The 15,050-nt window shown below is 40.0% G+C and overlaps 1 protein-coding gene across 1 annotated transcript; it reads left to right on the top strand.

Annotated features, from left to right (window-relative positions):
• Positions 1-1,782: 1,782 nt before the first annotated feature.
• On the top strand, positions 1,783-13,297 carry ATP6V1G3 (ATPase H+ transporting V1 subunit G3). Its single transcript, XM_079313417.1, has 3 exons — positions 1,783-2,287; positions 9,578-9,678; positions 12,811-13,297. Exons 1-3 carry the CDS (start codon positions 2,206-2,208, stop codon positions 12,982-12,984), a joined length of 357 nt encoding a protein of 118 aa, XP_079169543.1. The 5' UTR covers positions 1,783-2,205; the 3' UTR covers positions 12,985-13,297.
• Positions 13,298-15,050: the final 1,753 nt, after the last annotated feature.

Below are 15,050 nucleotides of genomic sequence, written 5' to 3'. Positions count from 1 at the left end.
AAAGCCCTTTTCTCTGCCCTCTCTCACTTTGGTAACACCTCTCCTGCCCCCACCAACAGTCACCACATCAGCTTCTCTTTTCTAATGAAGTGAGTCTGGAGCTGACTTGGAAAGAAAGCAGCACCTACGACACAGAGAAGTTTCTTACTGGTTTGTGTGATGAAGTAGGAGCCTGTTTGGCCCGTCAGTGGCTTAACCTACTTTATTTTAATGAATTATCTATGAGGTGGGATACATAGAGGTGTCATGTCAGCATAGTCTGAGGTCATCACCAACATCATCAGACAAGCTTTGAAATCAGTTCTAAGCAGCACTACTTCGTGTGGAGTCTAACAAAATGTGTGTAAGCACCAGCCAAAATAAATTATCGTCTTCTCCTCTGCAGATGTGCACTAGTGCCTGCCTGATGCCATGAGGGCCAGTAAGGCATGCCACCCCAATGTATGGAAACCAGCCACAAGGAAAATTATAAACTGAGACTTCTTTTGCAATTCAGAAAAATATTAAAAGTGTGAACTGTGACATTTGCAGCTTACATGATCTATGTAAGGAATATATTAATTTTTTGACAATAGAAGAGCTTCATAATCTCTTGAAGTTTGGATCTTTTTCCCATAAAAATTCATAATATAGAACCATTTTCTGTGAAATATTCATTAACAGATTGTAAATATAAAAATTCAGATCATTAGTGAGGCCCAAATAACATAATTATAGTTTTGAGAACTGCTCTGAAAATTCAAAGGTTCTCACCCATAATGCTTTCAGCCAAGTCCAGAAACTGAAACTGTTTAATTTGCCAGTAGTTTTGTAACATTCCTCACAGCAGTGAGATTTGCTTGACAAGACCTTTGCCTGGAATATACTTTTAATGTCTGAGACAAGCCTGACATTTCCACTTCCTATTTAATTTTTAAGTAACTTCTGCTTTAAAGTTCTGAGCCCAAGTTTCCTGCCCCAAGTAAACCAGATCTCTTCATTTTTTACTTTCATTTTCCACTTCAGTTTTCTTTGCCAGTAATAATACTTGTAGCTGAATCCCAGTGGCAAATGGCTTCCTAACCCTACAGTTTCCACATTTTCTGTAGAAAATATGTATTTTATTTATAATATATGTAGAAATCGTATCACATGTATAAATATACAACTATGTATATAAAATTGCAGCACAAAAAACCATTTGTATCAGGAGGTGATCTCCAGTCCTGGCAGAGCTCTATTAAGAACCTGTAATAAATACACTCATGCTGTGAGGTATTTTTTTTACAACAACAGATCTATTTTAATTATGCAACGTGACATGTCCCTCTCTTATGCAATGGCTGAAGTGCCTGTAACAAGTGGGATCTTTTGGGTTTCTTAATGAGGATTCAGAATATGAACATGCTGGTTATTCATGCAGTAACTCACAAACCACTCCTTCCTTCTGTAGGGAATGGGATTTGCATTTACAGCCACGCTCAGCCATTTGACTGCTCTGTGCATTATGACTTGAAAGTAAAACCTAGCCCACCATTCATAGCTTCTAAGAGTCTGGATCTTAGAGCTAATCCCACAGTTTCTCACTCCATCTTATCTCCACTCACCTCCATCATGGCAGATTACAAGGCAGAGCATACCTCAGCTATTTTAAACTTTCGTCCCAAATGAATTCATTTCTATTGAAAATCTTTAAAAAGTGAAAACCCTAATAAGTAGTGTAAAGAAGTAAAAATAAACAGAAGCCTATAAGCAGTTCTTGGTGTTCAACCAAAATTAATTGTTGTCTGAGCCTGATTCTTCACTTTGAGGGGAATATTTATTAAAAGGAAATGCCAAGAGAATATTTTTCCCCTCAGTTCCTAGACAAGATTAACTGTATTCTGCTCCAGAATTAAGAGCCTAAAAGAGAAAAAATTCCCCATTAAAATACAAGCCATTTGAAGTGCTCTTTTCCCCTCCAACGTGTTACTCAGACAGTTCAAGTTCTCTGTGACCCTGAGGAGAGGAGGACATTCCTTCCAGCCTGGCTGCTGTGTTTTCCTGACTGCACTCCCAGGCCTGTGTGCCCAGCAGCAATCCAGGCACAGCCGGCTGGGTCGGTACAATCTGGAAGCTTGTTGCAATAACACACAGAACAAAAAGCACAAGGAAGAGCCTGGCAGCTGTATAAAACTCCCTCTGAGTTCCAGTCTCCACAGAAGTTTACCAGCCCCAGCAATCAGCATGACCAGCCAGTCTCAGGGAATCCAGCAGCTTTTGCAGGCAGAAAAACGTGCCAAGGACAAGCTGGAGGAAGCCAAAAAAAGTAAGTATTTGGCCTGGTTTTACTGTACTTCTCAAGTGCAAGCCCTTCAGAATTACAGTAGCTCATGGAAAAAGATTATTTCATCTGTGTACATGCACTAGTGCTGTGCCTTGGCTGCAGCCAGGCATTTACTCAAACCTGCACATTCAGAGTTTGCTTAAAATCCTGTGTGTACGTGTACACATGCCTTATTACATTAAAAAATATTTTCTTTGTTATATTCATCCTGTCAGCTGCATTTGTTCTTCCTTTATCTCAATGCTGATAAATGTCATTACTGCCTTGCTATTTAAATTAAAATCCTACATGCCTTTGGCTGCCAGCTCCAGAGGACAAGACTCCAAACTTTATATTTTTCTTTATAGGTCTCGTTAAAATTTTTCAGTGTTCCTCTTTACTTTCAAAATTCAGTAACTTGTCTCCTAATTGAAGCTGGGCTTCAAAAAATTATATGAAAACTAAGGGGACACTTCAGCACCCTGATAGTAATCAAAGTCATAGTAAAACAAAGAGCATTCTCAGTACTGTAAAAGATCATTCACAGAAGTTTTATTACATGGTACAAGTAATTATTCTCCTGAGTGCAGGTACAACCACATGAGTCATTGACCTGCACTAGCAGTGAAACATTAATATTGTTTTCTGGAGTGATCTTGCTTTAGAAACCAGCAGCAGAATGCAAAGAAAATGGATGACAATGATGTCATGTGGAGCCAGAGCACAATTAAAGGAATATATTTTGCTTCCGGGGACGAATGGAAGCTAAACAGAATAATTTGTGCAGTTTCCATATCCCTTCAACACGTGAATCATCATTGTTGTGCATTCATTAATTTTTAGTGTGATGTGTCAATTTTTACAGCAGACACAAGAATAAGTAGAAAGGCAAGTTCCCACCCTAAGTACCCAGACACTGCCTGTGCCTTGCAGACACAATAGAGGTTAAAACAAATCTTCCTGCCTTCATAAAACTGAACTCTCTCAGGCAGAAACCTGAAAGCAAGGGATAGTAAAGTAGTATTTTGACCTCTTATACAGCCAAAGTAGGAGCACTGGGAGGGATGTTTTTTTCTTTCTCATGTAGGGCAGAGGAAACGCACTGCTCTCAAAGCAAGAGAGCACATGACCTGGAAAAGCACAGCCCCGGTGGAAAGAGGAGTTTGGCCTGAACACAGACTCCAGAATCTTTAACTATGATAACTTGAAGTGGATTACCCTTGACTTCTGGGTTTTGGGGGGGGGGGGGGGGGGGGGGGGGGGGGGGGGTTTGTTGCTTTAATTTCATTTGTGTTTGTTTTTTAAACCAAAAGAGTCATTTTAGCTTTTTCTATAATAGTCGGTTAAAAAGGAATCTTCATAAACTAAGGAACTCCAAAAATGAAAAGAATCATTATAACATAAAAGTGATGACCAAAGATTAATATCTTGCAGAATCCAGACACAGTTATGGGTGCATTTACTCTACTCTGCAGAAGACACACTTCCTTGTCATCACCTCAGCCTCACTTGGAGTGCTTGTAGTAAGAGCAAGATTTGATAAAGTGTCTTCAGACTCCTCTGAGTCAGAAACTTGAATTAAACCACTACCAGTGTTTACCTCAACACTAACACACTAGTAGGAGTTATTAACCAGCTACAGAAAAACAGCTATTGAGAATTTTGCTATCAGTAAAATTATTCTGAGTAAAAATATACCATCAGTATGGATTTCTTTTCTATTACTTTTAAGACCACAATTTTCTTGCATTCATAAAGAATATGTTAAGGAAAATTAAAATTTCAATACATAAAATATAAACATAAGAAAACAACCCAGTGACTGCGAGGGAGGAACAGGCTTCCCTGAGGCTGGGGAATCTCCCTTCTCAGAGACATTCAAAACCCACTGGATATGGCCCCATTCAATGCCCTTGCTTCCATTAGGGAGTGTATCCTATAGACTCCTTCTAGCCTCAGCAGGTCAGTGTGATTCCATGAAAAACCTCAAGAATTTCCAAAATTAGCAGATCAAGGGTAAACAGTTTAAATAAATCCACCCCAAATTTTGTTCCAAGCCAGGCAGTATAGATAATCTACCAGCATAATTATAGCTAGACAACCATTATATTCCACATTGTAAGAAGTTTGCAGTGAAGCTACAAAACAAAATTTAAAATTTCCATGCTGTCCCTGATTTAAGTTAGCACTGTCACTACACCACCTTAGACAACTATGTCAGCATAACTTAAATACTATGGGACAGGGGCAAGAGGGATTCTTTTAGAGGCAAGTCTGGCTGTCCTAAATTGGGATTACTTGTGCAGTCTCTTCCCCACATTGACTCTGCAGTTAGATCAAAACAAAGGATTGCAGAGTTTGTCTCTGAGTGGAAAAGCTAAGCTGAAAGGCAATCCATGAAATGCAGCAGATCTGTGCAGTGCAGTTGGCTGCCCTGTGCACACACAGCTGGGTGAAACAGGGAAGGAGGTGCTGCCTCACCCCAGAATGGCCAGCTCAGATCCACCCAGCACCAGCTGGGACCAGCAGCTGCTGCCCAGGGCTGTGCTCTGCAGCTCTGGGCTGCCAGGGAAGCACTGAACCCTTCCAGCCCTGCCCCAGCCCTGTCACCTCTGCTGCCACCCCAGGCATTGCACAGCACCATTGCACCCGTGGGTCTGGCTGCTGTGCTGGCACTGGGACAGCAGCTGGCAGCCTGTGCATGGGACACACCAGCAAAAGGCATTTGCAAGGAAATGGGGCTGGCAAAACTGCCCTGATGCAAAGCCTTCCGTGTTTACAGTTGATACTCACACAGCCAATCAAAATGTAGTGTGAACACACATAATGTTGTATATAAACAGTTAATAAGCCTAGGTTTTGCTGACATATGTGCAGTTGTTGGTAATGCAAAAGCCTTGAAATAACTGAAAAAATTAGCAAATAAAATTATATTGATTCACACAAAACAAAGTGAAAATACAGTGCTAAAGCTCCTCTCTACATGTTTTTTTTCTTACTTCTTTCTCAATACCCTTTTTCCTGGCATGACATCATTAGCTGATTTATACCTGAAAAATTATTAATATTTAAAATAATTGATCAAATGAACACGTGCAAGGCTGAAATTATTAAACTGATTAAAAACAAACCAAACCAATGTGCAACCCCTTTGGCCTTTTGAACATGATGCTGCTTTATCTATTATTTTTACTTTAAGCACATTTTGGATCCCAGAAATAACTGAGCATTGTCAGTGCCAAGACATGAATTCCTGAAAATCCTTCTGGGCAAAACAAGGGAAACAAATGTGTCGTGAACACTGGGCTTAGAAAAACTTGTTCTCCTATAAATTTTTCTCTCTTTCCTTGAATTTTTCATGCCTAATAAAAAGAAAACTCAGATGAAATATTATAGAAAATCAAATTAAAACCAAATGTTAATCAAAATAAGATATTGTAAACAGAATTTTATCCATGGCGCTCTCTTGGATAATATCCAAGACCTGTTTTATCTACTGAGAAAGCTATACATAATGCTCAGCTGCTTCTATTCTGTTTTATTAAAATTACAAAACAGTTTTCTCAGAATGCACATCCCCCAAATCCCATTTTCCAGACAATTTAGCAAAGACAACAGAAATGGTTCTATTTTAAGAAAATATGATTAATTTTTGGCAACTTCTTCAAATTACTTGATTTTTATGCAGAAATTCAGCTAGAAGCCTAGATGATATGTTTGAAAACAAAATTTCAATTTTAGCATTGCAGTTTTTGGAAAGTAAGATGACTTAGTGTTTGAACAAATTGGAATGCAACATTCTTGCCTCCTATTGCCTCTCTTGCAAGATCTAAAAAACTCCAACAACCTAAAAAACACCTTGTGGGTTTAACCAGAGCAAGGTGTTTCATTAATGTCACAGAAATACCTAGAAAGAAGAATACAGCCTTTCTCCATGCTAATAACACCTCCACGTGTTAGGCAAGAAAATCCTATACAGACTGGTTACAGTGAGTTTTTTTAAATTTAGCACAATTCCTAAAAATGTTTAGGCTGTGAACAAGAAAACAGGGCATAGCACAGGTGCTTTGCTGCTCCCCATCTTCAAGGATGAAAGGAGGGACTCACAGCATGACCTTCCTGGCAAAAGCCTCTTCAAACTTGGTGGTTGCTGTATCTCACCTCTATGATCCTGAGGAAATGTCACAGGGCCAGATGGCTTGCCCATCCTCCTGCATTTCCTGCCCTCCATTTGCATGATTCGGGCTGAATTTCAGTGCTCCTCCAGCCTTCAGTGTGTTAGGGTTGATTTCAGTTTGGCTGTGCTCTGCAGAGAACCCAGCCCAGCAGACCAGTAAGGCTTTGAAAAGGCAGTCCTGTATTGCACAACTATGATAGCAGACAAGTGGTTAACAACAGACTGATTAATTAATTTTGGTTTTCTCTAGTGGAACAGCAGGTTAAGTTCTAGTTTCTGCTTAACTTAATCAGGTGCAGCATATGCACCATCGCATATGTTGGCAGTTGCCGATTCTGTCCACAACGTTGTTGAACTAGCAGTAATTTACTCACAGCTTTTCCACTTAATTAAATAGGAAGCAGCAGGTTCCTGCTGTGCCAATCCTAAAGGAATCATGGCAAAATGAAATGGCTGCCACCCTACAGTGACACCCTATGTATTGTGCTTACTCCAGAGCACTGGCAAGAGCTGACACTTATGTATATATATACACACTCTCTGGTTCACTGTCTACATTGTCAGAGGCAGCTGAACTGTTGTTTTATAGCTAATCTCTTTCCATTTTGTGCATTTTAAATGGATATATTTATCTCTCTGGTGGCCAAATATGCAACATATTTACTACAGATGGCCCCCCAGATGGAATTTGAAATTAAAATCCCACTGATTTTGAAATAATTTAATTTGCTATAGCGATCCAGTTCCTCAGCTGGTGAAATTGGCAAAGCTTCATCGCAGTCACTCCCTCTGACTGCCAGCTCCAGAAAATCACCCCCCCGGCCCCACTCACTGAGCAGAAACTCTACAAAAGGCTGATCAGCTCCAAATTTGGAGAGGAGAATAAGGGAAACTTCAAAATACAGACCTCAACCTGGTCCCAAATTTTGTTGTCCAGACTTATGTCAGGCTCTTACACAGATCTGTCAGTTCACTCATCCTGGTCCCAACACTTCATACAGTGAGTGGCAGAAGCTGGGGAAATCAGCCTTTTTCAAACAAATACAAACTCTGGAAAAGTACCCACTAGGTTTTAAACAGCCTCTCTCCTCTTTATACATAAACACAGTGGGAGAAAGACTCTGAGAAGTATAATTTCCCACACAAGAGAGCCTGCACTGATGGACTGGGAGTCAGTAAAGCTACCTAGCTCCTAGTAAGCTGCTCCTTCCTGTAAAAAGCCTGTTATACGTGCCAGCCCCAAGGTTCCACAATAAGCACACCCACAAAAGCCAACAGTCCAGGAATCAAGACTTAAAAGGTAATTCCCATTTTGTGCATCTCTTTGCTTCTACTCACCCATCTGCAGATAATTATTTTGGAAGGAGCAATAAGCTGGAGAAGTAATTTCCTGCTGAATCAGGTATTTTTACCCAGGCTTTTGCTGAATCTCTGATGTATTAAAACAGTCTCTCTCCCAAGCTTCACCTTCCTCATTATGTCATGCCCAGTGGGAGCAAGTTGCTATATGACACACCTGATAAGTCTTGAGAAGCCCAGCACAGGTGTAACCAAACCAGTGTAACAGCTTGGAGAAAGAAAATGAGAAATATTTATGCTTGTCTTCCTAGCCTATGCAGAGAATGTTTCCTAGGATTTCAGGAAAGGAGAAAAGGTATCTTTTGTCTTCTGTGCTTGAATTAAGGGGGGGTAGAAAAAAAGGTTCTTATTGCTCAGTCTCAGTGGTGTTAAATAGGTTGTTACTGTAAATAAATAAATCAATGTGCCACAAGAGATCAAGATGGCTCTTTCAGCTGCCTAGGCCGCCACTCTCACATTCTTGTGATATCCTAATTTAAGCAATTAAGCAATTTTTCAGCCACTGAAGATGTTTCTCCTGTTAAGGAAAGGGAGCAACCTTATTCCCCCTGCTCCTAAAATTCTAGCTGTACAGCAGAAAGAGACCCCAAAAATAAGCATCAGCCCAGGTGTCTCAGGTGTAACATACCAACATTCCATGCAAGAGGTTTACACTTAGAAAATTACTGTTCCCTCAAAATGTAGTGTAGTAGAATCTTGAGGAGATCCATGCAACTCTACTGACTTCAGAAATTGCAAAGCCCACAGGGGTTTTATGAGCTCAGGAGCTCCTTCAGGTAAAACTTTAAACATCACATTTCCATCAAACCATTTACTCCTATTCTTTACATGACAACCCTTCTAGTCCAGGAAGAACCTTATGTCCAGTCCTGCAATGACTTTTGTGCTCTTAAGCCTATTAAGTCTTACAAGCCTATTTTTAGTGTTTTACCTAAAACAAACTATTCACAGCAAACAAAAATAGGTATGTAAGTAAGCCTGGTGAGGAGGAAGGCTCCAGTTTCCACTACACCCTAAACTGTTATCTTACAGATCACCTTCTTGTTCAAAAGGAAAAGAAAAAAAAAAAAATTAATCCCTTTCATGGTGTCTGTGCACTGGCAAAGAATACCACTGACCTTCTCTTAATCACTCACCTCTGCATTTAACAAAGGTTAGTAGAAAAAAGTGGGGGAGAAAAGGACAAACCCTGAAAGTTGCAACTCAGTTTGGTAGTGGTTAAGACATCTTGCATTATTTTGGATATCTGCCAGCTCTAAGCAGAATCCAGTTGGTGTGGGATGAAGGGATTCTGGCAACCAATCAATACAGGAAATCTTACAGAATAAAGTCTTTTCCCATCCGTGACAACTAAAATCTGTTATCTGGCTGCTACTATTGCTGATGAAGAAAAGATAGATATTTATTTAAACACCAAGCTGTGATTAGAAAAAAATGCATTTGTGTCACATGAAGATGTCTACTTGCAAAAAGATTTCTGTTGTTAGCAAACCAAGAAGTTTTTCACTTGATGTGTGCTTTTGCACAGGAGTTGGTCTCAGAAGAGGGCTACTTGCATGACTGGCTAGCAGTCAAAAAGTATTCTAAGTAAATCACTTTGTCTCTTCTGACCACTGTTGTGCAAATAAATCTGATGGACAAGACTTTCAGCAAAGTCAGGGTTTTACTGTGCCAGCTAAAATATCTCTGATTTGGAGACATTCATCTTTGGGGATACAGGGATGGTATGAAATCAATGCTTTTTTCTTCCCCTCTAGGAAAGGGTAAAAGGCTGAAGCAGGCCAAGGAAGAAGCCACAGCTGAGATAGACCACTACAGACTGCAGAGGGAGAAGGAATTTAGAAACAAGGAAACAAACGTAAGTAAGAAAGCTGCATATGTTCTTCTGTCATACCAAACTGCTCAGTGGTAAGCCAGATTGCTTCCAAGAGTATTACCTGGACACTCCTGCAAACCAGTGTGCTCATACTGATTAAACACAGGGCTGTCATCTGCAGTGTCTATATGCTACATTTGGACTTTTCACAGGCTTTGAAAGCATTTGTAGAAGGCATTGTGGACATTCACCACTAAAATGGTGCAGATTCCATGTTTGGTTCATGCTTATGTTTTGAAGACATATGTCCCTTAAGGAAAATATTTTGGGGTCCTTTTTCTATAACCACAGACAGACCTAGTTCCTGTCCCAAGACTGGAGCATTCAAGTAAGGTGGATGTGTCAGTAAAAGCAAAAGTTTAAAATGTTTCTTTCCATTCCTGTTCCACTTCAGCCGTCTCTTTTCATTACATGTAAGACCACATTCTTTATCAAACTGAAATCACCAAAACTTTGGAGTTTTTCACTGGTTCTATAGTAAAAGTCGTGTCTGAGTCAATATCTTGATATCTGAAGAAAGCCATTTCATTCATTTATGGCATCATGCATTTTTCTCTAGTATTTCATATAGGACTTGACCTTCCTCCTACATTTTTGGTCTTTTTTTTTTTTTCCCCCCAGTTTGTATTGTGCAAAGATAAGGAAAGATAAAAAATGGACAATCCTACCAGGAAAAAAAAAAACCAACAAAAAAAATTCAGTCACACTTCACATAAAACATTTTCCAGCAGAGATCACAAGCCTCAGGAACATCTGTACATACAAAGTCCCTGCAACCCCCCAGACACACTGTCACACAGGCATGCCAGTGTCTCAAATGTACAATTTCAGCTGTTTACTGACACCAAAATAAAGTAAAAACACCTCTAAATTTTGTTCATCTTTTCAATCCAGCCAGGCTTCCTGTTCTAGGTCTTGACAGCAGAAGAGTAAAGATGTTGCTTTTTTGTGAACTCAGTTTTTACCTTACAACCAAATTAAAGCTGAAGGTAAAGGCCACTATTTGCTGACTGAAGGTTTCACAGGAGCAGGACAGAGCACATATTGCTCCTCAAATAACAGCATGTGGTACAAGATCACTGCAGTCCTCCTCCACATTGCCTGACCCCGTTGTGTCCAACACTCATCTGCCCAAACCAATGCCATCATTATTAGCCTGTGTCTGGGAGGTGGTTGGGAGCTCCTGCAAAGCCAGTTCAGTTTACTTGCTCGGGTATTTGGGCACAAGTACTTTTAATTCTCTGTCACAGGCTCCTTTAATGCCATTCTTCCTCTTTGTGTCACTTGTATCCAAACAGAAGCAAATTTTCTCATACTATGAGATGCTTCATATCCATCCAGAATTAACAACAACAACATGAAAATAATGATGGAGGTTAGAATATGCAAAATCTTTTTTCAAAATATACAATAATTTTTGCCTGGATCTCAAACCAATTATGCTACAGTTCATTAGGGTTTTCACTCAGTGTCTGAGGTCCCCTAACTCTGGAGATGTGCAGCCTAGTTCTGAATTTTGTGTCTTCTGAGGCAAAGTAATATTTTAACAGTTTTGAAATGACACTAGCATAAATCCTGTATGGGAAAAATAAGGGACAAATTCAAGGTCAGCAGAAATCATAAACTAAAAAGAGTATTGCCTGCATTCTGCAATAAAAAGGTCCTCAAATTCAGAAGCAGAAAAAGAGAAGGAAAAATATGTAGAAGAGTAAGAATTTACTATCCAAAATTACAATATTAGCATGAGCTGAGAAAGCAGGTCTGCAGAGACTCTTCTTAAAATTATAATACTTTTCTTGAGGCTTTTCAAAAGTACTTAGTAGCTGGATAACATGCAACCATCTGGGATCTCTAGAAAGTTACTTTCCCCAGTGGAAAAATTCAGTTCCATAAATCTGGTTTAAGCTGTACAACCTTTCCCACACACAACCCTTGCAACTTGCCTAAAAGTTAAAATAAAATGTCAGCTAAAAATAGTTATTATAGAAAACTATAATCTTTTCCCAATACTTAATATTCTGTCTACCACCTACGTTTCTTCCAAATTGAAAAATGGTTTACATGTGGATTATGGACAAATGTCTTACTATGTTGCCAGGTGCTGATAAATGGAACAGGGAAGGTGGCTTATGCAAAAGATGCTTTTCCTTCTTTTAAGGACTAAGTTGGGCTGAAACCACATGGAAAATAGAGTTAATGACCCCTCTCTTGTTTCTGGTCCTGCTCTAGGTACCCCAGTAATACACCCCAGGTTAGCTCCACCTGCTACTCCACCCCAGAGAACCATGGCAGGAACAAAAACAATATGTTACTTATTCCTTTCTTATTCTGCCAGCATGCAGAAATGTCTTCTTCCTTCCACATGGAATTCTTTAGCTGGAAACCAATTTCTCTTCTGGTATCTGAAGGAGTTTTCCATAAGGGAAGAATTCAAGGGATGTTGGGGCAGGGGGGGAAGAGGGAGCAAAGTCACAGATTTGGAACGTGTGCATCTGTTTATAACATAACCTTGCTAAAATGTTCAGTGAGTCTAGAGACAATTAAATCCTAAGCGAATGTCCTGATATTAACTGTGCCAGAAATTGTCTGGTATTTCGCCAGATAAGAAAATGTAACATTAAAAGACCTTGTCTGAGGCCTGTTGAGGGTTATACATCACTAACTGCTGAAGACATTTCAAGTACTCTGAAACTGTAATTATGCATTTTCAGGAAGGCTTTTCCATGTTTGGTCCTTAGCTGCACTCACAGGCTTTCTCAGTGAGGCCAAATGAAGGCACACAGTGATAGAACTTAGCTGACTAGTCATTAAAATAGAAAACAAATTAAAATGAGCCATATAAAAGACAAAACATACACAATGTTTTTCTCGTAGCAAGCTGGGAAACTTGCATTACATAGGGAGATTCCCATTGCTAATGAGCATTGAGAGTTGCCTTTAATCCTGATTTTATGCATACAGTTCAACCCAGATCAAACCCTCAGTGTTTGGAAGCACTGTGGTGTGTTTTTGTTATGTTTGTACTACATGATGAAGAAATAAACAATAAACATGATTATATATATATAAGCATATATAACCTCACATTTTGGTCAGAGGTCTTCTGCTTTTCAGGTAATGGGCTCCCAAGGCAACCTCTCTGCCAAAATAGAAGAGCAAACAACAGAAGCCATCCGAAACCTCACGAGCAGCTACCACAGGAACATGGAGAACATGATGAAAAAGCTCTTGAGCACAATATGTGACATCAGCCCTGAAATTCACCCAAACTTCAGACCTGCAGTTTAACATTCATTGATGTGCTGTGTTTGTAAAAAGTAGCCTTCTTTCTTGATAAGCGTAAATACTTCCTCATGTATTGTTTCTGTATGTGTGAGAAAAAAAGAGCACTGAAGCCAAAAGCACACAATTCCACACAGGCTTTTGATATGACAGGAATTATACAGGGTTTCACAAGCATTTGTTGGAATATTGTTTCCTATCATTTAGACAGGGGCAAGTCAACAACAGCAGAATAAATGATTTTTTGACACCAGCAGGTTTTCAGTGGGAGTCTTTGTTCCTTTTGTCTTATAAAATGTTCTCTACTTGGATGTTATGTTGCATAAGGTCTGTTTATCCTAATCTTTACTGTACTTCTAGTCACATGGAATAGAATATCACAAAAAACTAAAATGGAACATTTCTGTTTTCTTTGTGACACACAGAGTGGTCAGGTTATGGACCATACAAGAACATTTGATTTTGGTCAAAAAAGAATAGCTCAAAGCATTTTCAAATTTTCTGTGCTAGTTTAAAGCAAAATGTAGTTAACTTGTACAAAATTATGCTTAAAAGCCATACTTAAACTATTTTCCTAAAATTTACTACACCACAAACTTTATATAGCTTTGTTAAGTCTGAAAAATGAGAACAGGCATAATCATTATTATGAAATTGCTATGGTGCAAGGGGCAGGCTAGCACATCTATTATTTTCTGTAGAGTTACCCTGAAAGCACAGGAACCCAAAGGCTCAAACTCTACACCATTTATGCTAAATGGTACCTGAATCCACAGGTTGCTCACAAGAAATTGCTTCACCTACAGCTAATTTCTGTTACCCTAAGTAACCTGGGGTAATATTGCCCTCTGCAACAGCACAGATTTCCCTTGGAATAAATTCCACTGAAGTTAGGAAAATATAATATGATCTGTGCTCTCAAGGTGATGCCTGTTCAGTCTGATGGGAGGCACTGATGAAGTGGGGATTTGACACACACCTGCACTGTGAGCTCCTTTAATGCCTTGTCTCCACTACAGAATTACACCAAATTAGAAAAGAAGCTTGAGAAATTGCAATGACTAGCAAACAATGGTTTTCAGTCCACATAGACACAGACAAATCATTTCAATTTCACAGCAGCTAGTCATGGGCAATCTCCTGCTCCAGCAAGGTTTACACAGCTGACATGCTGTCATGTGTAAAATGACCATAAAGCTGTAGTCAGCCTAATGTCAGCAAACATGACTCCTCAAGGATACTACATAATCTCCAAGCCCTGATTGTTACAGTCTCCTGTGCTTGATTATATTCTCTGGGGAGCCAAGGATGCTAAGGAATGGGAAAGAAACTAGAAATCCTATTGACACCAGCTGAAAGGCTCATTTATTTAGGAGCACTTTGAATCAATGTGTGATAGGTTTTGATTTACTCCAGTCCCAGCCTACGTGCAGGACCCAGTGCAGGCACCTTCCTGCACAGCTTGGGGCAGTCAGGGCTGCCTCACACTCAGGGGCACATGCCTCCAGCTTGGGTCATGCTGCAGCCCCAGTGCAGTGCTCAGCTATGAAACACACATCTGTGAGCTCAAACAGTCACCAGGGTGGACACTGAAACCTCACAGGGTCTCACTGTGGTGCTCAGGACTGCTCTGCTTTCCCTCTGGGTTACCTCAGCACCCTTGCATTCACCTATCCCTTCTAAACACACAGAAATATTGCAGGTTTAGCTGCAGAAGTGGGCAGCAAAATGCAGCAGCAGCTTCTCAGGAGGCAGCAACCCAAGGTACATGAAATAAAGGTTTGTCTTCCTTGTTCCCCTGCTTCTTTTTATACAATCCCTCTCTCCCTCATTCTTGCCAAAATCTGTCTTCTCTCACCAACTGCTTCCCTTGCAAAGCCTTCAAGGCTATCTGTACTCTTGTGGTCCTAATGGCCAGGCACACAACTCTTATTTAAATATCCTCTGCCCTGCAGTCACAGCCATGACCTGCCTGTATCCTTGTTATCACCTGCATACCTGAGGTACACACTTAGTTTGTGAAACTTTTTGGAACGTGGTTATGTTTTTTTTACTCTGGCTAGTCCATGGCT

Source organism: Erithacus rubecula, assembly GCF_903797595.1.
Source record: "Erithacus rubecula genome assembly, chromosome: 10".
Lineage (NCBI taxonomy): Eukaryota > Metazoa > Chordata > Aves > Passeriformes > Muscicapidae > Erithacus > Erithacus rubecula.
This window is presented reverse-complemented; position numbering and strand designations above follow the sequence as displayed.